The sequence below is a fragment of the Carcharodon carcharias genome, chromosome 4, assembly GCF_017639515.1.
Source record: "Carcharodon carcharias isolate sCarCar2 chromosome 4, sCarCar2.pri, whole genome shotgun sequence".
Classification (NCBI taxonomy): domain Eukaryota; kingdom Metazoa; phylum Chordata; class Chondrichthyes; order Lamniformes; family Lamnidae; genus Carcharodon; species Carcharodon carcharias.
Genome location: NC_054470.1, coordinates 152,661,887 through 152,687,686, shown reverse-complemented (window position 1 = coordinate 152,687,686; position 25,800 = coordinate 152,661,887). Strand labels below are relative to the sequence as shown.

General features: G+C 41.3%; 1 protein-coding gene across 3 annotated transcripts in view; it reads left to right on the top strand.

Moving 5' to 3' along the window:
• Positions 1-25,800, top strand: part of msh3 (mutS homolog 3 (E. coli)) — a 341,409-nt gene that overhangs the window by 70,862 nt on the left and 244,747 nt on the right. For all 3 annotated transcript variants that reach the window (XM_041186817.1, XM_041186818.1, XM_041186819.1), the window contains exon 9: positions 23,950-24,062. In XM_041186817.1, the coding sequence (XP_041042751.1) occupies positions 23,950-24,062 (113 nt within the window). The remainder of the gene's footprint in view (positions 1-23,949; positions 24,063-25,800) is intronic.

The window sequence follows — 25,800 nt, the reverse complement described above, 5'->3', positions numbered from 1 at the left end:
TAAGATTTAAAGATTTTTATATATATATACACGAAACATTGTGTAAAGTTGTGAAAGTGTTCCCCTCATATAGATTAATGCTTTTTCAACTGGTCCCATAGTTTTAAAGTTTGGGAAAGGAAGAATGGATTGTCAGCTCAATTAGTGCTGTGCAAACTTCTAAACACATGGCTACAGGGTGAAGTTAGTTCAATCAGTCGGGATGCTACTGTTATATTTTGCAGACAGAAAAAAGATGAACTTCTCATCCTGCTTGAATGACCCCTTCTGGCAGTTCATAGAGAACGATTGATGAGCACTGTAAACAAGTCTGTCACACTGACAACAAATTATGTTCTTTTAGACAACCATGTAAACTGTAGAGAGAGCACTTTATCAACCAGTTCAGCATGAAGGCTACTTGGAGGGTATGAAATTGCAGCTTGGTAAATGTGAGAAGTGATGCAATCTGGATAGTGAGCAAAGTTACAAAGAGTAATGGTGAACCAGAACAGAAGTAGGTGAGAATTGATGGTCAACATATAGCTTTGCAAGTTGCATAGTATTTTCATCTCAGTCGCCATGCCACAAAAAAGGATGGCCCTCGGCTGTGTTTTTGCATTTTTAAAATTATCATTTGTTGTATATGATACAGCCTGTACCTTATCCATATTTATTTTGGCACTTGTGTATATTTGAGCTTTGAGTATAGGAGAAAAATATATCAAGTATTATAATTGTGGTTAGTGTTTAAAAATTTATACATTCCAAAGAATCATGATGACTAAAATATAAGAAATAAGAGCAAGATTAGGTCTTTCGAGTTTGATTTGTCATCCAATAAGTTGAAATTTGAAATCTGCTGCACTTTACTGCCTTATCCCTTGATCTTTTGATTCCCATGGCGCCCAAAAATCTCTCAATCTCTGTCTTAAATATATGCATTGGCTGAGCATACACAGTCCTCTGTGCTACAGGATTACAAAATATTCTATTTACATTGGCCATGTAAGTTCAGGGCAAAGTAGGCTGTTTAAAGCTGTGCATGAACTGAATTCTGCACTCCTGTATCAATCGCTGAATGAAGCAAGTCACTGGGTTTCATATTCTGATCATTTGGGAGGCAGTGCATAACAAACACTTGATAACTTCTGTGCTTTACCTATTCTTTGTCCAAATTGTACAAAAGAATAGGTATATATGTAGCAACTATCAGCACACGCAGTTTTGCTGGAGGCTTCTGCAGGTAGAGTATAAATGTTAACTAAGATTGTGGAGAGGGATGGAATTGCCAAAATAAAAGTTAAGAACTGGAAATTTTCAATATTTCAAGCCCTTACAATAAGAATATAAATTCTTGCTGTTTGCTTTGACACTGTCTTGCCCTTTGCTCAAAAGGTCGGTTCCCATAAAGTCTGCATTTTTCATATAAAAGCAAAATACTGCGGATGCTGGAAATCTGAAACAAAAACAAAAATTGCTGGAAAAACTCAGCAGACCTGACAGCATCTGTGGAGAGGAATACAGAGTTAACCTTTTGATTTCATATGACTCTTCATCAGAATTAAAGAGAAATAGAAATGTGGTGAAATATAAGCTGTTTAAGGGGGGTGGGACAGGTGAAGCTGGATAGAGGGCCAGTGATAGCTGAAGGCAAAGGAGAGATTGCCAAAGATGTCATAGACAAAAAGTCAAAGGGGTGTTGACGGTGATGATATTAGCTAAAGGATGTGCTAATGGTGACATTAAGGGTAGACAGCAGGATGAGCAAGTGACAGATAACCCTAGTGGGGGTGGGGTGGGGGGAGGGGATTGAAATAGGCTAAAAGGTGGAGATAAAACAATGGATGGAAATAAATTTTTTAAATAATAATAGAAATAGACGGGAAAAGAAAAAAAATATATTTATAAAAATATAATTATTAGAAAAAAGGGGGTCAAAAAGGGGTGAGGATGGAGGGGACAGTTCATGATCTGGAGTTGTTGAACTCAATGTTCAGTCCGGAAGGCTGTAAAGTACCTAATTGGAAGATGAGGTGCTGTTCCTCCAGTTTGTGTTGGGCTTCACTGTAACATTGCAGCAGGCCAAGGACAGACATGTGGGCCTGAGAGCAGGGTGGTGTGTTGAAATGGCAAGCGACAAGGAGGTCTGGGGCATGCTTGCGGACAGACCCAGTCTGTGTTTGGTCTCTCTAATGCAGAGGAAACCGCATTGGGAGCAGCGAATGCAGTAGACTAAATTGAGGGAAGTGCAAGTGAAGCGCTTTTTCACCTGAAAGGAGTGTTTTTCAGACTTGTGCTAGGAATTTTCAGATGTTTTAGGAATGTTGTCATTAACCAATGAGGATTGAGAAAAGGTTGGAATGCAAAATCACAAATAGCTCACGAAGCAAATTTTTGCTGCGTTCGTGTGTTTGTGGGCTGAATTCGAGGGAAAGCATGAAAAATGTTCTTTTTAAAAAGAGCAGTTTAGAGTTGTAAAAGAAAATTAATACCACATGCAATATTTACATGCTTTCATAATCATGCATTTTATGGGAGGAGGAGAGCTTGAAGGAGTGTTTTTATTGCCAAGCTCCCTTTCTTAATCCTTTGATCTATTTTAGAATATTGTAAGGATTACAAAGTATTTGTAGCCTGGAGTCAGGCCTTTTGGTCCATGCTGGCGTTAGTGCTCCACCTGAGGCTCTCCTCATCCTTCTTCATCTAACCTTATCAACATATCCTGCTAATCCTTTCTCCCTGCTCTACTTATCTACTTAAATGCATCCAAGCTATTTGCCTCATTCACTCTATGCGGTAACAAATTCCATATTCTAACCACATAGTTTTTATTGAATTCCCCATTGGATTTATTAGTGATATTTTATATTTATGGTCCCTAGCTCAGGTCTCACCCACAAGTGGAAATATCTACCCTGCGTCTTCACCCCTCAGTCTTCTCTTTCCTGGAGCCCCAGTCAATATTTCCTGATAAGTATAACGTCTCAGTTCTGGTTTCATTCCAATAAACCTTTTTGCACCTTCTCTGGTGCTTCTATATCCTTAGTGAGTACTCCAAGGGTGGTTTAATCAGTATTCTACAGAAGTTTAACATAACCTTTCTACTTTTCAATTCTATCCCTCTCGAAATGAACCCCAGTGGTTTGTTTGGTTTTTTTATAGCCTCATTAACCTGTGTCACTACTTGTAGTGATTGTGTATCTGTACCCCCAGATCCATCTATTTCCTGATCCCATTTAGAGGCTTGTTATCCGAGGAATATGCAATCTACTTATTCTTCCTACCAAAATGTATTACCTCACACTTATCTATATTGAACTTTATGTGCCAATTACGTGCTAATTCTGCAAATTTATTAATACTCTCCTGTACTTTGTGTTAAATCCTCCCTCTCCCCCATTATTGTCATCTGCAAATTTATGATGCTAAAACAGGTCATTAGGTCTATTGTGCCAGTATTTCTTTCTCCATCTATTCTAATCGCAGTCATGCTTCGTCCTCATTCCCTTTTAATAAACCCATCTCAGCTCATCTGAAGCTAAAACCATCAATTATGCCTTCATTACCTCTAGACTTGTCTATTCCAATACACTCCTATTTGGTCTCCCACATTCTATCCCTGTAAACATGAGGTCATCCAAAACTCTGCTGCCTGTGGCTTAACTCACAGCAAGTTCCAATCACCTATCAGCCCAGTGCTCGTTGACCTAATTTGGTTCTCAGTCAAGCAAAGTCTTGATTTTGAATTTCTCATCCTTGTTTTTAGATCCTTCCATGGCCTTACTCTTCTGTATCCCTGTAATCTCTTCCAGCTCTACTACCCTCTGAGCTATCTTCATTCTTTTAATTCTGGTCTGTTGAGCATCCCCAATTTTAATTGTCTCGCCTTTGGTGGCTGTGCCTTCAGTTGCTTACTCTCCATTTGCCTGATGGGTGCAGCTCCAACAACACTCAAGAAGCTCACTGCCACCCAGGACAAAGCAGCCCACTTAACTGGTGCCCCGTCCACCACCTTCAACATTCACTCCCTCCACCACTCATGCACAGTGGCTGCAGCGTGTACCATCTACAAGATGCACTTCTGCAAGTCACCAAAGCTTTGACATTACTTTCCAAACCCACAACCTCCACCATCTAGAAGGACAAGGGCAGCAAACACATGGGAACACCACCACAGGCAAATTTTCCTCGAAGCCACACACCATCCCGACTTGGAATTATATTGCCGTTCCTTCACTGTTGCTGGGTTAAAATCCTGGAACTCCCTCCCTAACAGCACTCTGGGTGTACCTACACCACAGGGACTGTGGCGGTTCAAGAAGGCAGCTCACCACACCACTTTCTCTAAGGCTAATAGGGATGGGCAATAAATGCTGGCGTAGCCAATCCCACATCCCATGAAAGAATTTTGAAGAATCAATAACTTATTAATAGTGTCTTTAATATAATAAAACATCCTGAGACGCTTCACAGGAATATTATAAAAGAACATTTGACACTGAGCCACATAAGGAGATATTAGGTCAGGTGGTGCTCTGAATTTCACGCTACACCTTTCTGCCTCTCTACCTTGCTGTCCTTCTCTAAGGCACTCCTTAAAACCTAACTAACTCTTAAATGAAGATTTTGGTCACTTTTTTTTGAAGCATTATTTCTAATCCCCAAAATAAGGGTTTAAATAATTTTTTAAAAATCACAATCTCGTGCTTAAATTAACCCATTGAATTACTTATTTCCCTTTTGATGTCATTGTTAAAGTTTTTACCTCAGCCACTCTCAAAAACCTGGGTTTTGATTTGTTCATTTAGTCCAGAGCCATGGTGCTGTTTGCTGAATTTGGATTGTGCCTTACTTTGAATTTCTCAGGAAGCATCAGTGATGTTCTGTCAGCTATACTGATGGATTTACTTCCCTTTAGCTTCTTAGCAGTTTCTGTTCAATTTTTCAAATTTATTTGAGGGAAAATGCAGGACAAATTTTACAAAATTTATTCAGGTAAGCTCTACCCGAGAGGGCATGTGTGCTTCTATGTAAGGAAAGAAATGTGAGTGTACCAAATACAAACCTGTTGTACCTTTTGTGCTCCATATACCTCAGAAAACCCATTTCAGGGTTATCTTACATTGGTGTTTTCTGTTAAATCTCAAGTGGTGGTAGGTCAGATGATTGAAAATTTTTAGGAACCAGCAGCGGATGACTAAAAAGCTAATAAAGACGGGGAAAATTGATTGGGAAAGTAAATTGGCATGAAATATAAAAACAAACAGCAAGTGCTTTCTACGGGTATATAAAAAGAAAGAGAGTGGCTAAAGTGAGTGTGAGACCCTTGGAGGATACAACTGGAGAATTGATAATGGGGAACAGGGAAATGGCAGATAATTTAAACAAATATTTTGCATTGGTCTTCATGGAGAAGAACACTATAAACATCCCAAAGATATCAGATAAGCAAGGAGCTAATGGGAGGAAAGACCTTGTAACGATCTCTATCATGAGGGACAAAGTATTTGACTAGCTAATGGGACTAAAAGCAGACAAGTCACCAGGACCTGCATCCAAGGGTTTTAAAGGAAGTGGCTACAGACATAGTGGAGGCATTGGTCGAAATATTCCAGAACTCACTGCTGGATTCCAGGAGGGTCCCAGTGGATTGGAAAGAAGGGAGGGAGACAAAAAACAGGAAACTATAGGCCAGTCAGTCTAACATCTGTTATTGGGAAAATGTTAGAGTCCATTATTAAGGAAGAAATAACAGGACATTTAGAAAAGCTTAATGCAATCAAACAGTGTCAACATGGTTTTGTGAAAGGGAAATCATGTTTGACAGATTTGCAAGAGTTCTTTGAAGATATAACAAGCAGAGTTGATAAAGGGGAACAGGTAGATGTAGTGTATTTGGATTTCCAGAAGTAATTCGATAGGTTGCCACATAAAATGTAATTGCACAAGATAGGAGCTCATGGTATTGGGTGTTATGTATTAGCATAGATTGAGGATTTTTTTTTTAATGCATAGGATGTGGGCTTCGCTGGCAGGACCAGCATTTATTGCCCATTCCTATTTGCCCTTGAGAAGGTGGTGGTGAGCTGCTTTCTCGAACTGCTGCAGTCCATGTGGTGTAGGTACTCCCACAGTGCTGTTAGGAAGGAAGTTCCAGGATTTTGACTCAGCAACAGTGAAGGAATTTCCAAGTCAGGGTGATTGGTGACTTGGAAGGGAACTTCCTGTTGGTGGTATTCCCATTTATCTGCTGCCTTTGTCCTTCTAGATGGTAGCAATCGTGGGTTTGGAAGGTGCTGTTGAAGGAGCCTTGGTAAATTCCTGTAGTGCAACTTGTAGATGGTGCACACTGCTGCAATTGTGCATTGGTGGTGGAGAGAGTGAATGTTTGTGGATGTGATGCTAATGAAGCGGGCTGCTTTGTCCTGGACAGTGTCAAGCTCCTTGAGCATTGTGGGAGCTGCACTCATCCAGGCAAGTGGGGAGTATTCCATCACACTGCTGGCTTGTGCCTAGTAGATGGGGGACAGGCTTTGGGAAATCAGGAGCTGAGTAACTCGTTGCAGGATTCCTTGCCTCTGACTTGCTCTTGTAGCCACAGTATTTATATGGCTAGCCCAGTTCAGTTTCTTGCCAATGGTAACCCCCAGGATGTTGATAGTGGGGAATTCAACGATGGTAATGCCATTGAACTTCAGGGGACGATGGCTGGATTCTCTCTTGTTGGATATGGTCTTTGCCTGACACTTGTGTGCCGCGAATGTTGCTTGCCACTTGTCAGCCCAAGCCTGGATGTTGTCCAGGTCTTGCTGCATTTGGACATGGACTGCTTCACAGAAGCAGTGTGCTTCACACACAGAAGGCAGAGAGTTGGGATTAGTGGGTCTTTTTCAGGTTGGGAAGGTGTAACTAATGGAGTGCCACAAGGATCAGTCCTAGGGCCTCAATTATTTACTATCTATATTAATGACTTGGAGGAAGGGGCAGAGTGTAATGTATCCACATTTGCTGATGATACAAAAAATGGGTGGGAGGGCATGTTTTGATGAGGACATAGGAATCTGCAAGGGGATATAGATAGGTTGAGTGAGTGGGCAAAAACTTGGTGAATGGAGTTTAATGTAGGAAAGTGTGAGGTCATGCATTTTGGTAGGGAGAATCAAAAGGCAGACTATTATTTAAATGGAGAGAGACTCCAAAATAGTGCAGCACAGAGGGTTCTGGGTGTTCTTGTGCATGAAACACAAAAGGTTAGCATGCAGGTGCAACAAATAATTAAGAAGGCAAATGGAATTTTGGCCTGTATTGCTAGGGGGCTGGAGTTTAAAAATAGGGAAGTCTTGTTACAACTGAACAGGGTGTTGGTGAGGCCGCACCTAGAGTACTGTGTGCAGTTTTGGTCCCCGTATTTAAGAAAGGATATACTGGCATTGGGGGCTGTTCAAAAGAGATTCACTAGGCTGATTCCTGGGTTGAAGGGGTTGACTTATCAAGAACGGCTAAACAGGTTAGGCCTTTATTTGGGTGTAAAAGAGGGGGTGGCATTGCACTATTGATCAAGGAGTTAATTACTGCAGTAAGAAGGGATGCTATCTTAGAAGGTTCCTCAAAAGAGGCCATATGGGTAGAACTTAAGAACAAAAAGGGGGCAGTCACTTTGCTGAGAGTGTACTATAAGCCTCCAGACAGGGGGAGATAGAGGAGCAGATATGTAGACAAATCTCAGAGAAGTGTAAAAACAATAGGGTAATAATAAAAGGGATTTCAACTTCCCCAATAGTAACTGGGATAGTCTTTGTGTGAAAGCCTTGGGGGGGGGGGGGGGGGGGGTGTAATTCTTAAAGTTGGTTGTTAAAATGCATCCAGAACAGCTTTTTGAGCCAGCATGTAGAAAGTCCTACAAGAGAAGGGGCAGTACTGGACCTAATCTTATGGAATGAAGCCAGGCAAGTGGTAGAAGTGTCAGTGGGGGAGCATTTTGGGGATAAGGACCGTAACTCTATAAGATTTAAGGTAGTTATGGAAAAGGACAAAGATGGCCTGGAAATAAAAGTCCTGAATTGGGGGAAGGCCGATTACAATATGATAAGACAAGATCTGGCCAAAGTAGACAGGGAGCAGCTACTTCTAGGAAAGTCTACATCAGACCAGTGGGAGTCATTCAAAAAGGAAATAGGGTATAGGGCCAACATGTTCCCGTAAAGGTGAAGGGTAGGACCGACAAGCCCAGGGAACCCTGGATGTTAAGGGATATAGAGGATTGGATGCGTTTTTTTTTAAAAAGGAGACTTATGGCAGATACAGAGGGCTGAAAACAGCAGAAGCCCTAGAGGAAATAGAAAGTGTAGAGGGGTACTTAAAAAAATGATTGAGAGAAGAGGGGGGCATGAAAAAACACTGGCAGGCAAGATAAAGGAAAATCCCAAGGCATTTTATAAATATATTAAGGGCAAGAGCGTAACCAGGGAAAGGTTAGGGCCTATTCGGGACCAAAGTGGAATCTGTGCAAGGAACCGGAGGACATAGGTGAGGTTTTGAATGATTAATTTTCATCTGTGTTCACTATGGAGAAGGACGATGTAGGTGTAGAAATCAGGGAGGGGGATTCTGATATATTTGAACAAATTAGCATTGAAAGGGAGGAGGTATTAGTGACTTTTGCGGGCTTAAAAGTGGATAAATCCCCAGGCCCAGATGGGATGTATCCCAGGCTGCTGTGTGAGGCAAGGGAGGAGATTGCAGGGGCTCTGACATTAATTTTTAAACCCTCTCTGGCCACAGGAGAGTGCCAGAGGACTGGAGCGCAGTGAATGTGGTACCATTTTTCAAGAAGAGTATTAGGGATAAACCAGGTAACTGCAGGCCAGTGAGCCTAACATCAGTGGTAGGGAAGCTATTGGAAAAAATTCTGAGGGACAGGATTAATCTCCACTTGGAGAGGCAGGGATTAATCGGGGATAGTCAGCATGGCTTTGTCAGGGGGAGATCATGTCCAACAAATTTGATTGAATTTTTCAAGGAGGTGACTAGCTGTGTAGATGAGGGTAGTGTAGTTGATGTAAGGCTTTTGACATGGTTCCATGTGGGAGAATGGTCAAGAAAATAAGAGCTCATTGGATCCAGGGCAATTTAGCAAATTGGATCCAAAATTGGCTTAGTGGCAGGAGGCAGAGGGTGATGGTCGAAGGTTCTTTTTGCGATTGGAAGCTTGTGACGAGTGGTGTACCGCTGGGATCGGCACTGTGACCCTTGCTGTTTGTAGTGTACATTAATGATTTAGACGTAAATATAGGAGGGATGATCAGTAAGTTCTCAGGTGACATGAAAATTGGTGGTATTGTAAATAGTGAGGATGAAAGCCTTAGACTACAGGACGATATAGATGGGCTGGTAAGATGGGCAGAGCAGTGGCAAATGGAATTTAACCCTGAAAAGTGAGAGGTGATGCATTTTGGGAGGACTAACACAGCAAGGGAATACACAATGAATGGTAGGACCCTAGGAAATACAGAGGATCAGAGGGGCCTTGGTGTATATGTCTGTAGATCCCTGAAGGCAGCAGTACAGGTAGATAAGGTGGTTAAGAAGGTATATGGGATACTTGCCTTTATTAGCCGAGGCATAGAATATAAGAGCAGGGAGGTTGTATTGGATCTGTATAAAATGCTAGTTTAGGCCACAGCTGGAGTCCTGTGTGTAGATCTGGTTGCCACACTATAGGACAGATGTGATTGCACTGGAGAGGGTGCAGAAGAGATTCATTAGGATGTTACCTAGGCTGGAGCGTTTCAGCTATGGAGAGAGACTGGATAGGCTAGGATTGTTTTCCTTCGAGCAGATAAGGCTGAGGGGGGAACCTGATATACAAAATTATGAGGGGCAGAGTTAGGAAGAAACTTTTCCCCTTAGTGGAGGTGTCAACAACTAGGGGGGCATAGATTTAAGGTAAGGGGCAGGAGGTTTAGAGGGTGGTTGGAATATGGAACACATAAGATGGGGTGGTAGAGGCAGGAACCCTCATAACATTTAAGAAATATTTAGATGAGCACTTGAAATGCTATAGCATACAAGACTACAGGCCAAGTGTTGGAAAAGGGTATTAGGATAGGTGCTTGATGGCTGCATGATGAGCCAAAGGGCCAGTTTCTGTGCCATATTACTCTATGACTCTATGACTCTATTTATTCATTAGAATTTAGAAGAATGAGGGGTGATCTTATTGAAATGTACAAGATCCTGAGGGGGCTTGACAGCTTAGATGTTGAGAGGATATTTCCACTAGTGGGGAATCTTGAACTGGGGGACATAGTTACAGAATAAGGGGACACTCATTTAAAACTGAGGTGCAAAGGAATTTCTTCTCTGAGGGTAGTGAATGCCTGGAATTCTCTACCCCAGAGAGTTGTGGAGGCTAGATCACAAAGTATTTAAAGAGGAGTTAGATAGATCTTTGAAATATCTGGGAGTTGAGGGCTATGAGGAACTGGCACGAAAGAGGAGTTCAGGCCTGGGGCAGATCAGCCATGATCTTATTGAATGGTAGGGCAGGTTTGAGGAGATGAATGGCCCACTCCTCCTATTTCTTATGTATTTATGATTGACATTTTACCTTGTCTCTTGGAGTTACATCTGTAAAAATGGTTTAACTCCAACAGAAAATCTGGATTTTGCTGCTTTCTATAATAACCTGATGCTACTTAATGAAGCTTCACCGTGACCTACTGAACTTAGGTATGGTATTTATTTCCATTGTTTTGGGGTCAAGTGAATTTTACAAATTGGATATTTCATAGTTAGCAATGTGATGATGTATCATTTCTGCAAACGAGACATACTGGACAAATTTAAAAATCGACATCTTTTTAATGAAACCCCTGCCCAGATTATAGCTTCAGCATTTGAGGTATATTTTCTTCTGGCATGTAGTTGTTTTATTTTCTGTTAGCCCAAGAAAATCTTTTTGGAAGTTCTTTGTGATGTGACTGACAATGTGATGTCCTATCAGCAGTAATAATTTCACAGATGTTCTTGATATTTATGGTTTGAAAAGGAATAGGGTAGGAGTCAGTTACTGTGCCTTGCTCCCACCAAAAACTCTTTGCTCTGTTGATTTTACTTTTGAAGACCAATTTCAGCAGAGCAAATAGGATTGCAAGAAGCATTAATTTTCAAATACGTTATACCCTGTAGGCCAACTGAAAATACAAGTTGTACTTAACGTCTTTGACCTTTTCTTGTTTATCACCTCTAATTAGCCAGGAGCTGACTTTACTGCGAGTTTTATATGTCATTAAAATACTTGGGACTAGAATGAGGATACAACTCTGTACTACAAATATGCAGAAAAATGGTTTCTAACCTTTTATTGTCTAGCTAAAGGGCAATTGATTGATTAATTTAAGTTATGCATGTTTTCTACATTCTTGTTATTTTACTGTAAGACAGGGTTTTCATTGCTGCCCTAATGTGAGGTGGGAGTGAAGCCACAGTAACCGCTTTGCTAAAACATTTTAATGTGCTATTGCATAAAATAATACTTCAGTGCTAATGATTTTCCACATCTGGTACATTGTTGTTGCTTATCTTATTTTGGAAGCTTGTCTGTTTTCCTGGCAATGTCCACTTTCAGTTATTTGTAAGTACTGCAGTTCTGGAGATTTCGTTTCATTGGTGCTTATAGACAGTTAATTAGCCAGATTTTAATGGCACCATGGCAACGTTTGAGTTTGATTTTTAATGAGAATTTTGGGTGTATTTAGCTGTTTAAAAGTTGGCTTTTAATATCTGAATAGATTCCATTCCTGATGCTGAGCATCTGGCTTACAAATAACTCTTAAAAGATGACACCTTTCAAAAGATAGAGGAAAGCCTCCAAATGTGATCCAAGTGTGACAAGGACTTTAGATCTCAAATCCAAAATAAGCTGCCTCAAACTCGTTTGCTTTCCAGTTTTGGAAGTGCCTGGCCTAGAATGGAGAGGTTGGGAAATTAACCTTCCAGGAGTTGGGGCACTCATTTAAATATTTTAATGCGGTTGCGTGCCTCCGATTTGACCTCCATTTTAAATTTTGCACTTGCTGGGCCTTGAGAATCTTGGGAACAAAAGAAAAGTGAGGACTGCTGTGCGGATGAGTTAAGTGGCCTTCCGCTTGTGGGCCAGGACAGCAGGTGTGCTTCGCCCATCCCACCCAGCTAACCAGTTTCACCCCAAGCCCCCCCCCCCAAAAAAAAACTCCAAGTCTTTCTGATCAGGAGATGTATACAGCACCATCCATCTGCTGTGCCACGACAGTATTTTCACTTACTTGCTCATCTGTGACTTCACCAGACCTGTTTTTGCAGTTTATGGAGGATGCATATTGTTTGCAGAATAGAAACATCTTAAAGTTACTCTTTTTATTATATCTAATTTATTTTGAATAATAGAAGGAATGGCACTTTATATGAAGAGGTTTTGAGTACCTTCAGCAAACACTAAAATGCAGTTTCGTTTGAGAACGTATCCTGCTGTTGCTCGATTGTAAAAACAGAAATAGCTGGGAATACAAGTTTGGCAGCATCCGGGGAGAGAGAAACAGAGTTAATATTTTAGGACCTGTTGTTTGATGTTTAAATTATTTAGAATGAGAACAAATTCTTGTGCTTTAAATATGTTTTAAATTGAGAAATGAAATGACCACAAAGAGAATTGTTTCTTTCTATCTTACCTTATCACGCTAAATCACCCAAATAAGCCCTGACTAGCAAAGTCTGTATCTCACCCACACCACTCCTGAAATGCAGCTCAACTTTATGCTTTCCCTCTCGGTCTCTCTCTCGGTCTCTCTCTATCTCTCTCACTCGGTCTCTCGGTGTCTCTCACTCTCTCGGTGTCTCTTGCTCTCTCGGTGTATCTCTCCTTTCCCACTTTGTCCCTTTCCAGTGAAGGAGCTGCAGGATTTTGACCCAATGACAGCGAAGGGGTGGTGATATAATTCCAAATAGGGGTGATGTGTGGCTTAGAGGGGAACTTGCAGGTGGTGATGTTTCCATGTATCTGCTCCCCACGTCCTTCAAGGTGGTAGAAATCATGGGTTTGGAAGGAGCTGCCTAAGGACCCTTGGCGACTCCCTGCAGTGCATCTTGTAGATGGCACACGCTGCCTGTCCTAGTGCTCCTGTCCCAGTAACTGCAGTGTGGCTGGTGAGAGACTGCTGATTTTCAGTGAAGGAGACCTTGGAGGATGACCTTAAGTCGTTCTTGGCCATGAATGCCTGGCTTCAGATTGCACCAACTCTGTATGGACAGCAGTAGCCTGGTTCTGCTGGCTGACAGATGACAACAAGGACATTGGTAGAACAGCAGTGGTAGGAACATGAATGATCTCCAACCTGAGAGCAGACAACAAGTTCATGCACCATTGAACCAATGCCATGTCCCAGGGCAGTACCTGGGCCATCCTAGTAATTTGTTGTAGGACAGATTGCTGTATGACTGCCTTTGACATCAAGGCAGCATTTGACCCAGTATGTCATCAAGGAGCCCTAGCAGAACTGGAGTCAATGGGAATCGGGGAAAACTATCCGCCATTTGGAGTCATACCTAACACAAAGGAAGAATGTGGTGGTTGTTGGAGGTCAGTCATCTCCGCTTCAGGACATCACTGCAGGAGTTCCTCAGGGTAGTGTCCTTGGCCCAACCATCTTCAGCTGCTTCACCAATGACCTTCCTTCCATCATAAGATCAGATGTGGGGATGTTTGCTGATGATTGCACAATGTTCAGCACCATTTGTGACTCCTCAGATACTGAAGCAGTCCATGTCCAAATGCAGCAAGACCTGGATAATATCCAGGCTTTGGCTGACAAGTGGCAAGTAATATTTGCGCCACACAAGTGCCAGACAATGACCATCTCCAAAAAGAGGGAATCTAACCATTGCCCCTTGATATTCAATGGCATTGCCATCACTGAATTCCCCCTTGATCAGCGTCCTTGGAGGTTACCATTGACCGAAACTGAACTGGACTAGCCATATAAATACTGTGTCTACAAGAGCAGGTCACAGTCTAGGAATCCTGCAGCGAGTAACTCACCTCCTGACTCCTCAAAACCTGTTTACTATCTACAAGGCACCTGTCAGGAATGTGATGGAATACTCCCCACTTGCCTGGATGAGCGCAGCTCCAATAACACTCAAGAAGCTTGACACCATCCAGGACAAACCCCTTTCGCAAACATTCACTCCTTCCACCGCCGACACACAGTAGCAGCAGTGTGTACCATCTACAAGATAGACTGCAGAAACTCACCAAACCTCCCTAGACAGCACCTTTCAAATCCATGACTGCTGCCATCTAGAAGGACAAGGGCGGCAGATACATGGGAACACCACCAACTGGAAGATCCCCTCCAAGTCAGACACCATCCTGACTTGGAAATATATCTCTATTCCTTCACTGTCACTGGGCCAAAATCCTGGAACTTCCTTCCTAACAGCAATGTGGGTGCACCTACATCAAATGGACTGCAGTGGTTGAAGAAGGCAGCTCACCATCACCACCTCAAGGGCAATTAGCGATGGGCAATAAACGCTGGCCTAGCTGGCAACGCGCTCATCCCGTAAAATGAATTTAAAAAACCCTGCAAGCCCCTTTGAACCTTGGAACCCGTAGCTAGGATTGCAGCAGTCTGAGCTTGCACAGCAGCAGAGATTAGCCTTGCATTACTTCCATCTGGGTTCTACCAAAGCACCCAAACTTTTGGTGGAAACTGTGTGCTCTGTAATGAAAGCTGAGACATTGATCATCAGTTTCTGCATCTTAGTTCCGTGGAGTTGGCCACCCTGTGCTCAATGACGCACATTGGCTCCCGATCTAACAGCATCTTGAGTATAAAATTTTCATTCTTGTTTTCAAATCCCTCCAAGGCCTTTCCCTTGCCTATCTCTGTAAATACCCCCAGACCTGCAGCCCCCCATGATACCTGTGGTCTTCTTATTCTGGCATCTTGAGCATTTCTGATTCTAAGCACCAATCTTACTCTACCATTGGTGACCTTCAGCTGCCTCGGCCCTAAGGTCTGCAATACTCTCCCTACACCTCTCTACCTCTTGACCTGGTTTCCCTCCCTTTAAGATACTCTTTAAAACCTAGTTTCTTGACCAAGCTTTTGGTCATCTGACATAATATATCCCTATGTGGTTTATTGTTATATTGTTTTATAATGCTTTGGGATATTTTATTATGTTAATGTTGCTATTTGAATGCAAACTGTTGCTGAAAAGAGAGACATAATGCCGAAGCTTTTCATCTTGCACTCATCAGGACAAACACAAGAATGCCAAATTTCAAACAATCACCACAATTTATACAGCAGGAGAAAATGGTTCTGATTTGTTGGAAAGTGTCTGTGCAATTGCACAACGCTTGCTGGACAATCCTGAGTGTGCTTATTGTTATACTAACAATCAATTTAAGACAATCAGCCCATTTATCCTTGCCAGAAGAGAGATATGCAAGGACCTGTTCTCTGCAAATAAAAGGAATACGTTCAAGCCGCGCGCCAATTTTGAATTACCCAGGAGCTTGGAGAGCCTATAGTTTGCCATGGCAATGCCTCGTCCAATCAGATTCCATATGCCAACCAATCAGCACCCTCTTTTCCTGATGTTAAATTGCTGTCATTGTTTGTAATTTGGCATTCTTACATTTGTCCTGATGTATGCAAGATGAATAGCTTTGGCAACATGTCTCTCTTTTTAGTTATATTCAAGTTTTGTTCCACCAAGTGAATGCATATACAAGTTGTATTTTATTTAAGGAGAAGTGCTGTGGTATTGCATTCGTGACAGTCATTTGTCAGATTGCTGGTGATGTGAAAAGGCCGATATGGTAAATCTACAGATGTTCTTTTAAGCTGATGAATGCCTATTTCCTAAGATCGTGTGATCTGGCTTATTGTTGCTTAGACCAAGTCAACTGTTCATTTCCATAATTGTTATGTTCTTTATAATTCATTTGGAGGTCAGAGGAATTGTAGCAGTAGCATCCAACATTCAAAAGTACTTGCTTCCTAGGTCAGTGCTAAGTAACTTTGTAAGCAAATTCCACATGCTTTTCTCTTGTACCTTTTCATTACTTTGTTAGCATTTACAAATGGACTTTGATTTACAGTAAATAACTTTTATTAAGGAAGCCTTCATTCTCTCATTGCTCCTAAAAGATAGGAGGAAAATGTTCTGGTGCAGCAGAACAATATTTCTTACTGTGCGGGATAGCATATTTGTGGCCTTTTATACCCTAGTGAAATTCTGTGCTATCTTTGGTATCACAATAGAAACAACAAAATAAAACTGTTTCCCATGGAAACTTGGGAACTGGATGTTTTCTTTTATGGGTGTGATGAAGAAAGAGCGATAGAAGTGCAGTGCCCATGTCTAATGGACGCTATCCTGTGTAGCTGGGACATATTCATTTGTGAAACTGAGGTTGTTAGGAAGGCACTTAACCAGTTTGAGGTGCGTACAAACATGCGAATTAGGAGCAGGAGTAGGCCACTTGGCCCCTCAAGCTTGCTTTGCCATCCAATAAGATCATGGCTGATCTCAATGTAACCTCAACTCCACATTCCTGTCTGCCCATGATAAACTTTCACCCCCTTGTTTATCAAGAATCTGGCTAGCTCTGCCCTAAAAATATTCAACGACTCTGCTTCCACAGCCCTTTGAGGAAGAGAATTCCAAAGACTCTCAAGCCCCAGAGAAAAATTTCTCCTCATCTCTGTCTTAAATGAGTAACCCTTTATTTTTAAACAGTGACTCCTAGTTCTAGATTCTCCCACAAGAGGAAACATCCTCTCCACTTCCAACCTGTCAAGCCTCCTCAGGATCTTAAAGGTTTCAATTAAGTCGCCTCTTAGTCTTCTAAATTCCAGTGGATACAAGCCTAACCTGTCCAGCCTTTCCTCGCAACACAACCCTCCCATTCCTGCTCTTAGTCTAGTAAACTTTCTCTGAACTGCTTCTAATGCATTTACATCTTTCTTTAAATAAGGAGACCAGTACTGTACACAATACTCCAGATGTGGTCTCACCAGTGCCCTGTACAACAGAAGCATAACTTCCCTACTTTTGTAATCAATTCCCCTCAATAAATGATAACATTCTATTAGTTTTCCCAATTACCTGCTGTACCTGCATACTAACCTTTGTGATTCATGCAGTAGGACTCCCAGATCCCTCTGGATCTCAGAGCTCTGCAATCTCTCACCATATAGATGATCGTTTTTATTCTTACTGCTAAAATGAACAATTTCACATTTTCCCACATTATACTCCATTTGTCAGATCTTTGCCCACTCTCTTAACTTATCTATGTCACGTTGTAGTCTCCTAACGTTCTCTTCTCAATTTATTTTCCTACCTATCTTTGTATTGTCAGCAAATTTAGCAACTATTCCTTTGGTCCCTTCATCCAAATAATTTATATAAATTGTAAAAGGTTGAGGCTCCAGCACTGATCCCTGTGGCACATTACTCGTCACATCCTGCCAACCAGAAAAATACCCATTTATGTCAACTTGCTGCTTCTTGTTAGCTAGCCAATCTTCTATCCATGTCAACACGTTACCCCCTATGCCATGAGCTTTTATTTTCTACAATAATCTTTGATGTGTCGCTTTATCATATGCCTTCTGGAAAACTAAGTACATCCATCGGTTCCCCTTTATCCACAGCACATGTGACTCCTTGAAAGAACTGCAATAAATTGGTTAAACATAATTTCCCTTTTACAAAACCATGTTGACTCTCTAAGTGCCCTGCTATAATATCTTTAATAATAGCCTCTAACATTTTCCCAATGACAGATGTTAGGCTAACTAGCCTATAGTTTCCTGCTTTCTGTCTCCCTTTTGAATGAAGGAATTACATTTCCTATTTTCCAATCTAATAGAACCTTTCCTGAATCTAGAGAATTTTGGAAAATTAAAACCAGTGCATCAACTATCTCACTAGCCATTTCTTTCAAGATGTTAGCGTAAAATCCATCTAGACCTGGGGATTTGTCAGCCCGCAGCCCCAACAATTTGCTAAATACCACTTTCCTGGTGATTGTAATTTTCCTGAGTTTCTCCTTCCCTTCCATTTCTCAGCTTGCAGCTATTTCTGGGATGTCACTTGTGTCCTCTATAATGAAGACTGAAGCAAAATTCATCTGCCATCTCCCTAGTTTCCACTGTCAATTCCCCAGATGCACTTTCTGTAGGACCAGAGCACTTTCTATAGGACCAAAGCTCACTTCGTTAACTCTTTTCTTATTTAAATACCTATTGAAGCTCTTACTCTCCATCTTTATATTGCTAGCTGGCTTTCTCTCATACTCTATTTTCCCCTCCTTATTGATCTTTTTGTCATTCTTTGCTGATCTTTATATTCTTTCCAATCTTCTGACCTGCCACCCATCTTTGTGTAATTATATGCTTTTTCTTTAAGTTTGATACTGTTTTTAACTTTTTAGTTAACCACGGATGGTGGGCTCTCCCCTTGGAATTTTTCTTTCTCATAGGAATGTATATATTCTGTGCATTCTGAAATATCCCTTTAAATATCTGCCACTGAACATCTATTGACTTAACCCTTAACCTCATTTGCCAGTTCACTTTAGGTAGCTCTGCTTTTATGCCCACACAATTGCCCTTACTTAAGTTTAAAATACTAGCCTTGGATGCACTCATTTCTCCCTCAAAATGAATGTAAAATTCAACCGTATTATGATTGCTGCTACCTAAGGATGCTTTCACTATGAGGTTACCAATTAATCCAATCTCATTGCTTAACACCAGACCTAGTATAGTGTGCTCCCTGGTTGGCTCCAGAATATGCTGTTCCAAGAAACTGTCCTGAAAACATTGTATGAACTCCTCATCTACGCTACCTTTGTCCATCAGATTTGGCCAGACTACAGGTAGATTAAAAGCCCCATAATTATTGCTATACTTTTCTGGTAAGCTCCCATTATCTTTTTTTTATACTCTGTCCTACTGTGTAGTTGCAATTAGTGGGCCTGTACGTCACCCCCATAAGTGACTTCTTGCCTTTATCATTCCTCATCTCAACCCAAACCACTTCTACATCCTGGTTTCCTGAACTTGGGTCACCCTTCTGTAATGTGCTAGTACCATCATTAATTAACAGTGCCACCCCTCCACCTTTTCCTAACATTCTGTTCTTCCTAAATGTCATATGCCCTTTAATATTCGGGTCCCAATCTGTGTCATCCTGTAGCCATGCCTCTGGAATGGCTATCAGATGGTACTTACTTAAGTTGTGAAACGTGTTCTGTTGATGATTTTTGGTGAAAATGCCAGCATTACAAAATGGAAACGTGTTGCTATCAGTCGAATTCTGTACAGACCGGGACAAAATTGGTAATGATGTTCCTGAAGCATTAGTGCACCAGTGGTGGAGTGCTTGGTTTACGAAGGTAGTCAAGGAACAAATGATGACCTGCAAAAATGGTCACAGGGATAAGTGAGCCCCAATAAGATTGAAATCCACCAAAGTCTTTGGAATCTTAAGAGTTGCCAACTCACTTATACTTCTGACTTCTGTCTCATATTTGACTTTTTTCAGCCCACGATGCTGATGTTAATGCGAAAGGCAAACTCCCTTCTGTTGCCTCTGGGGCAGTTTTTCCTACAAAAGCTGAGGTCTAAGAAATAAATCTGAGAGAAAATTTGCCAAGTGTTATTTTTGGTGATCTTTAGTAAAAGTTTACTCAGATGTTTCAGTCAGATGTTGTACAGAGTTGCTTTTGGAACATTTGCCCTGGTGTAGCTCAGCTGCATTGTTTTTTTTAAGCAATACTGTGCAGTGATGGTGGGAACATGGCTTTAGAGAGTATAGCTACTTGTTTTATTCTAAATGGGTGATTTTATTTACTCTAAAGGATAGCTTAGAATGAGTCCATCAATAGAATGCTATGATAGATGGACCTTCCTCTTCCTTTCTGTATGTTGTGGAGGTCAAACAGGAGTTCAGTGAAATTGAAGTTGGTTTTGTTGCATCCTGGGGTTGCTTCCGATTGTGTCGCTACAGCTGCAGCAGGAGTGAACTGCTCTCTTCTGGCAATCTTGAGAATTGTTCTGGCCATACTAACCTGGGCAAGTGGTGACTATTTCATCAAATCCTGACTTGCGGTTTGCAGATTGATGAATAGTTTTTTGGGCTCAGAAGAGTTTTTGGGGTGTTCAGAGGATGAGCCTTTCTTCGAAGAACACACTGCCTCTGCCTTGCTTTTATAACCATGTTGTTGATATGGTGGGTCCAGCTCAGTTTCTGATCATAGGTGCTTCGCCCATCCTAGGTCATGGATGATGGGGAGAACTCATCAATGATGGTGCTGCTCAAGATGGTGGACAAGTTGCTGTTTGCCTCTTTTATATTAAGGAAAACTGAAAGCAGTAAATATACGATTGTTCTGTGATTCATTTGTGCTGGTGTGTCTATGCATTCATAAATGTTGTAATACTCTGACAAACACAACAATATATTTTTAACTTAAAACAGAGTTTTGTCAGTTTCTTTATAAATGATCACTTTTAAACTAAGTTTACATTACATTTTATTTACTTTTGTATCATATTAAACTATTAATATGCTGAAAACTGCAATATGTTCAAAAATAGTGGTGGTTGGAGGAAAAGGATCGCTGTTACTGGCAGTACAGATATAAAGCAGCCTCATCCTCCTGTTCATATGCTGATGCTTTCCTTTGTCCATGATGGACATTACCTACCCCTGTGTGCCACTTTCCAGTCTGAGTCTGGCCATTATCCAGATCTCGCTGTATTGTCGACACAAATTACATTTATCAGAGGTGTTTTGAGTTACAGTTTGAAACTGACCAGCACATGCCAGTCTGCAGGATTTCCTCCCCAGATAACATTTTAATCTTTTGAATTACATTGTGGTGTGTTTACTTGCACCATTCACACTGTGCTTTTAAAGTGACAGACTGCGAAGACACAGCTGCACCATGGTACTAAAAGTTAGTATTCAGAGTAATGATTCTATTGTTATAAAATAGAATATTATTTAATTCTCCATGAGCAATGCTATGGTAGAAATGCTAATACTTACAAAATATGTAGAAATCAAGCAATGATGAAGGATTATAAATGCAAATCCATGCTTCCAGAGGGGTTGCTGAGCATCCCGTGTAAGCAGGTAGGTAGTACTGGGTGGAGACTCCATTGTCGCCCCATTTCTCTGACCTGTGCTTCCTGCTGTGTTATTTTATTAATTTTAGCCATTTATCTTCAGTTCAGGCAGTATTGCTAGTTCTTTATTTATTTCCTTGATTTTATTTGGCAATTTTATTCTCTAGTTTTCTCTCTCCTTCTGCAGGTGTTGATTGCTTTGTGTGATTATAGTCCCATAGATACCAGTTACCCCTTATCCAACGAGCAATTATTTATATATACATCCAGGCCTGTGAACTTTCAACAGACACCCTGCAATGATAAAAGCTGACAACCTTGGCTGATTTATTCCTCTCTCTAGTGCATGGATACTAGCATCTTATCACTCTTTTGATCAAGATCAGCTAACTCAGCTTAGACTGGAGAGTGAACCTGAGTTTGTGTCACTGAACAATTTGCAGTCGTCAGAGAAATCTTGATAGTTCCATATTTTCTCGTAATTTCTTGTATATCTCTTTTTGTTTAGTGTCACTCTTTTCAACCTGGCCTAGGTAGGCTGTTGCACCTTTTTCAGTAAACCTTATTCTCCTTTTGTTTTGGATGCTGTGGAATCTAAGTGTAATATTTTCTGTTTTCCTGTTGAGATACATTAGCATCCTATTTATGTTAGAGCTCTGCTTCTGGAGGCACAGATGCCACCTTGTTGAGGTAGCTTTGAGTTCTATGCCAGTGACATTTCTCAGATTTCAGATTAAAAAGAAAACCTAGCATTTATATAACACTTATCACAACCACTGAACATCTCAAAGTGCTTTATGACTTTTTCTTGTTGAAATGTAGTCACTGTTATAACGTTGGAAATGTGGCAGTCAATTCGTGCTCAACAAACTCCCACCGGCAGCAATGTGATAATGACCAGGTGATTTTTTTTTTCCCCTGTTGTTAATTGAGGGATAAATATTGGCCAGGCCACCAGTGATGACTCCCCTGCTCTTCTTTGAAATAGTGTCATGGGATCTTTTACATCCACCAGAGCAGGCAGATTGAATCTCAGAATTGTTACAGAGCAGAAGGAGGCCATTCGGCCCATCGTGTCTGCACTGGCTCTCCAAATGAGTAATGCAGCTGGTGCCATTCTCCCACCTTCTCCCCTTAACCCTGCTTCTTCCTTCTTAAATAATAATCATCCAATTCCCTCGTGAATGCCTCGATTGAACCCGCCGTCACCACATTCTCAGGCATCTCATTCCAGATCCCAACCACTTGCTGTGCGAAAAAGTTTTTCCTCATGGGCAGGATTTTCAGGTTGTTGGGCGGGTCCGGGAGCGGCCGTGAAACGGTCCGCCACCCACGATCAGCCACCGACTGCTGTTCCACGCTGGCTGGCCAATTTTATTTATTTTTTTATTCAATTGTGGAAAGCTCATCCCGCCCGTGCATGAGGTTTCCTAAAAAATCCAAAGGCCACCTGGCCGATTTGCCCGCCCACCAACCATAAGGTTGGCTGGGCAGCGAAAAATAACTTTTCAGTGATTAAGGACCTTAGTAGGCCTCTTAATTGTCGGTGGGCACGCTGCCAACTCTTGCGTGCACCTGCTAACTGGAATATTGCGCAAGTGCGCAATGATGTCGGGACGCTTGCCCAACGTCATTGCGCGCTATTTCATGCTCAAGCATGTTGGGCGTGCCCACATGCCAAGCGGAAAATCCTGCCCCATGTCTCTATTGCTTCTTTTGCCAATTACCTTAAATCTGTGCCCCCTCCTTCTGAATCCGTCCACCAATGTTCAGATCCCTTATAATTTTAAACACCTCTATGTAATCTCCTCTGAACCTTCTCCAGCCCATGGGGAACTCCACTACAAACCACCTTCCAGTCCAAAAGCCTCCATTAATCACTACCATCTGATTCCTGTCATTCAGCCAATTTCATGTTGCTCCTGTCCCTTTTATTCCATGAGTTGTAACGAGTCTGTTGTGCAGCACTATATCAAATGCCTTTTAGAAGTCCACGTACACTACTTTGTACACCGCCAAATTTTGTGGGCTTTGCAAAGTGAGAGATGTCAAATTTGGCCAGAGCGAAAACCCTACAGATCTTGTGGGTAACAAGGGCTAAATGCAATTTAGAGCTCCCTCTATTCTGCTCAACTAGGTACTTAGCCACATTTACTTATTATTTTAACTGGGGGCGTATTTTGAGTCAAAATTCTTTCTGATGTTCTTCTACAGTTGGAGTCCGAGTTGGTTTAACATCTCATCTGACAGGACAGCACTCCCCCAGTGCAGCATTGGAGTCTCAGCCTTGATTTTTTCATTCAAGCCCTGGAGTGGGATTTGAACCCAGAACCTTGTGACTTAAGGGGCGAGAGTGCTACCAATTGAATCACGGTTGTCACTCAACATACAACATGCAGATATGTTTAAAATGCTACTGCTTGCACATATTTTGTGCATGCTCATCAGTGGTGAATTCAGTGGTAAAAATGTGGTGAATTCAGAACATAGGGAGCAGCTTCATATAATGGATATAAATGGGTTATCAGATTGCAAAAATGCATTTCCATTCATGATATGACCATAAGGCTCTTGTGGCTGGAACATGAAATTTTGAGCCATTTTAGTTTCTCTGGTTTCCTAATCAGAAAGTTGCCAACTTGAAACACACCTGGCTTGTCATCAGTATTAAAATACTTGTACTCCACGAGGCAGATTTGTTATTGTATAAAAGCATGTAATTGATTGATAAAGATGGTGCTTATCATTTTTAATTTTTATCTTGCAGTTTACGTGATGATAGAATTCGCGTTGAGCGCATGGACAGTATCCATTTTGAGTATAGTCATGCTTTCCAGTTGACCTCTGAGTTTTATGCACATGGAGCTTCTGATCTTTCAGGTACCGTACCTTATATCACCTTTTAAAGAAAGTCATTGTCAAAGAAATACTGTCATAATCAGTTGTGTCAAACAGTAGTCGTTTAGTATCCAGTACATTGATATTCTAATAAACTGGATCTCTAAACAGGAGGATGTGAGTTTACAATCTAAGATTTTTCACTGGTCTCCTTGTCAGTGAGACGTGCTTAGCAACAGGGAATGGGAGACATGCAGGTTTACTTCCACAGAATACGTACCACCAGCAATTTGCGTTGCTATGTTGCTTTAATCTACTAAAGCATTCCAAGATGCTTCAGAGGAGTCATATAAAGCAAAAATTGATCATGAGTCACCTAAAATAGCATCTGCACAGGTGACCAAAAGCTTGGTCAAAGAGGTAGGTTTTACGAAATGTCATTAGAGGAGAGAGAGGTACAGCTAGAGAGGCTTAGGGACAGAATTTCTGAGCTTAAGGCCTAGACATTTGAAGGCTGCCAATGGTGGAGCAACAGAAGTCTGGCTTGTGCAAGAGATGATAATTGGAGGTTTGTAGAGATCTCAGAGGGTTTTAGGACTGGAAGACACAAACGAGATAGCAAAGGGCAAGATCATGGAGGAATTTGAAAACGAGGGTAAGAATTTTAAAATAAAGCATTTGTTGGACTGGGAGCCAATGTAGGTCAGCAAGTAGAAGATGATGGGTGAATGGAACTCAGTGTGAGGTTGGCAAACAGGCAGCAGAGTTTGGAACGAGCTCGAATTTATGGAGGCTGCAAGCTTGAAGGCTGGCCAGGAGAGCATTGGAATAGTCAATACTAACATTGTTTCTGTATTGGTCGCAGTTTCACAGCTACACCTATACAAAAGCGATGTCATATTTCAGGCAGTTAGGTTCCTGAGTGTGCTGAAGCACCTTGCATGAAATTCGAGCCACAAGTGAATAACTTTACAAATGTTCCCCAGTAGTTCGATTGGATCACCTGAATCTCCATGTTCAAAGTGTAATTTGTTGCTGGACAGAGCAAGGTGTAGCTGATCTGTAATTTTGTGTAACTTTGATCTGCTAACTTTGCACTGCACTCTATAGGTACGAGTCTCAGAGTAGCATTCATATTGTTATAAAAACTCTTAACGCCTGATCAGAACAGATGAATACTTGTAAAGGATATCATTTTGCTATTCATCGTTCGTGATGCAGTCAGTATACTTTCTCACTTGTGTTCCTAAGTTCTAAGGAAATTAGTGCTAACAATGTTTAATAATAAACTCTTTACTTCAGTTATTCAAACCCCTTTATAAAATGCATTATTATTGTTACTATTTATTGTTTGTATTTAGTTCTTTGTAGTACTGACACAATAAATGCTAGTCCATCTGTCAATAAAGAACAGTGGGACAAGTTGAATGATCCCAGTAGGAGTGCTAATGAGGTTGTTGTATGCCCTGCCACTCTGAAGAGCTGGATTCTGGAAGCCACATTCATGGCTAGAACTTAAATAGATCCCTTGCACCATTACAGGTTTGTGCAGGAGAAGAATTAAATTTAATCCAAAAGGCTTCAGATCACATTTAAAAGGACACAGTTAATTAAGCTAATATTAAAGGTCATCAATTGTTCTAGCCTTTTCTGAAGTCTGTCACCAACAGAAAGCATTCTGCTGAGAGTGAATTAGTGAGAGAACTGTGAGGAAGTTTTTTTTCCCCCCCTCGGGGCCTAATTTTGAGGAATGTAGGGGGTTATGAGTAGTTAGCAAAGA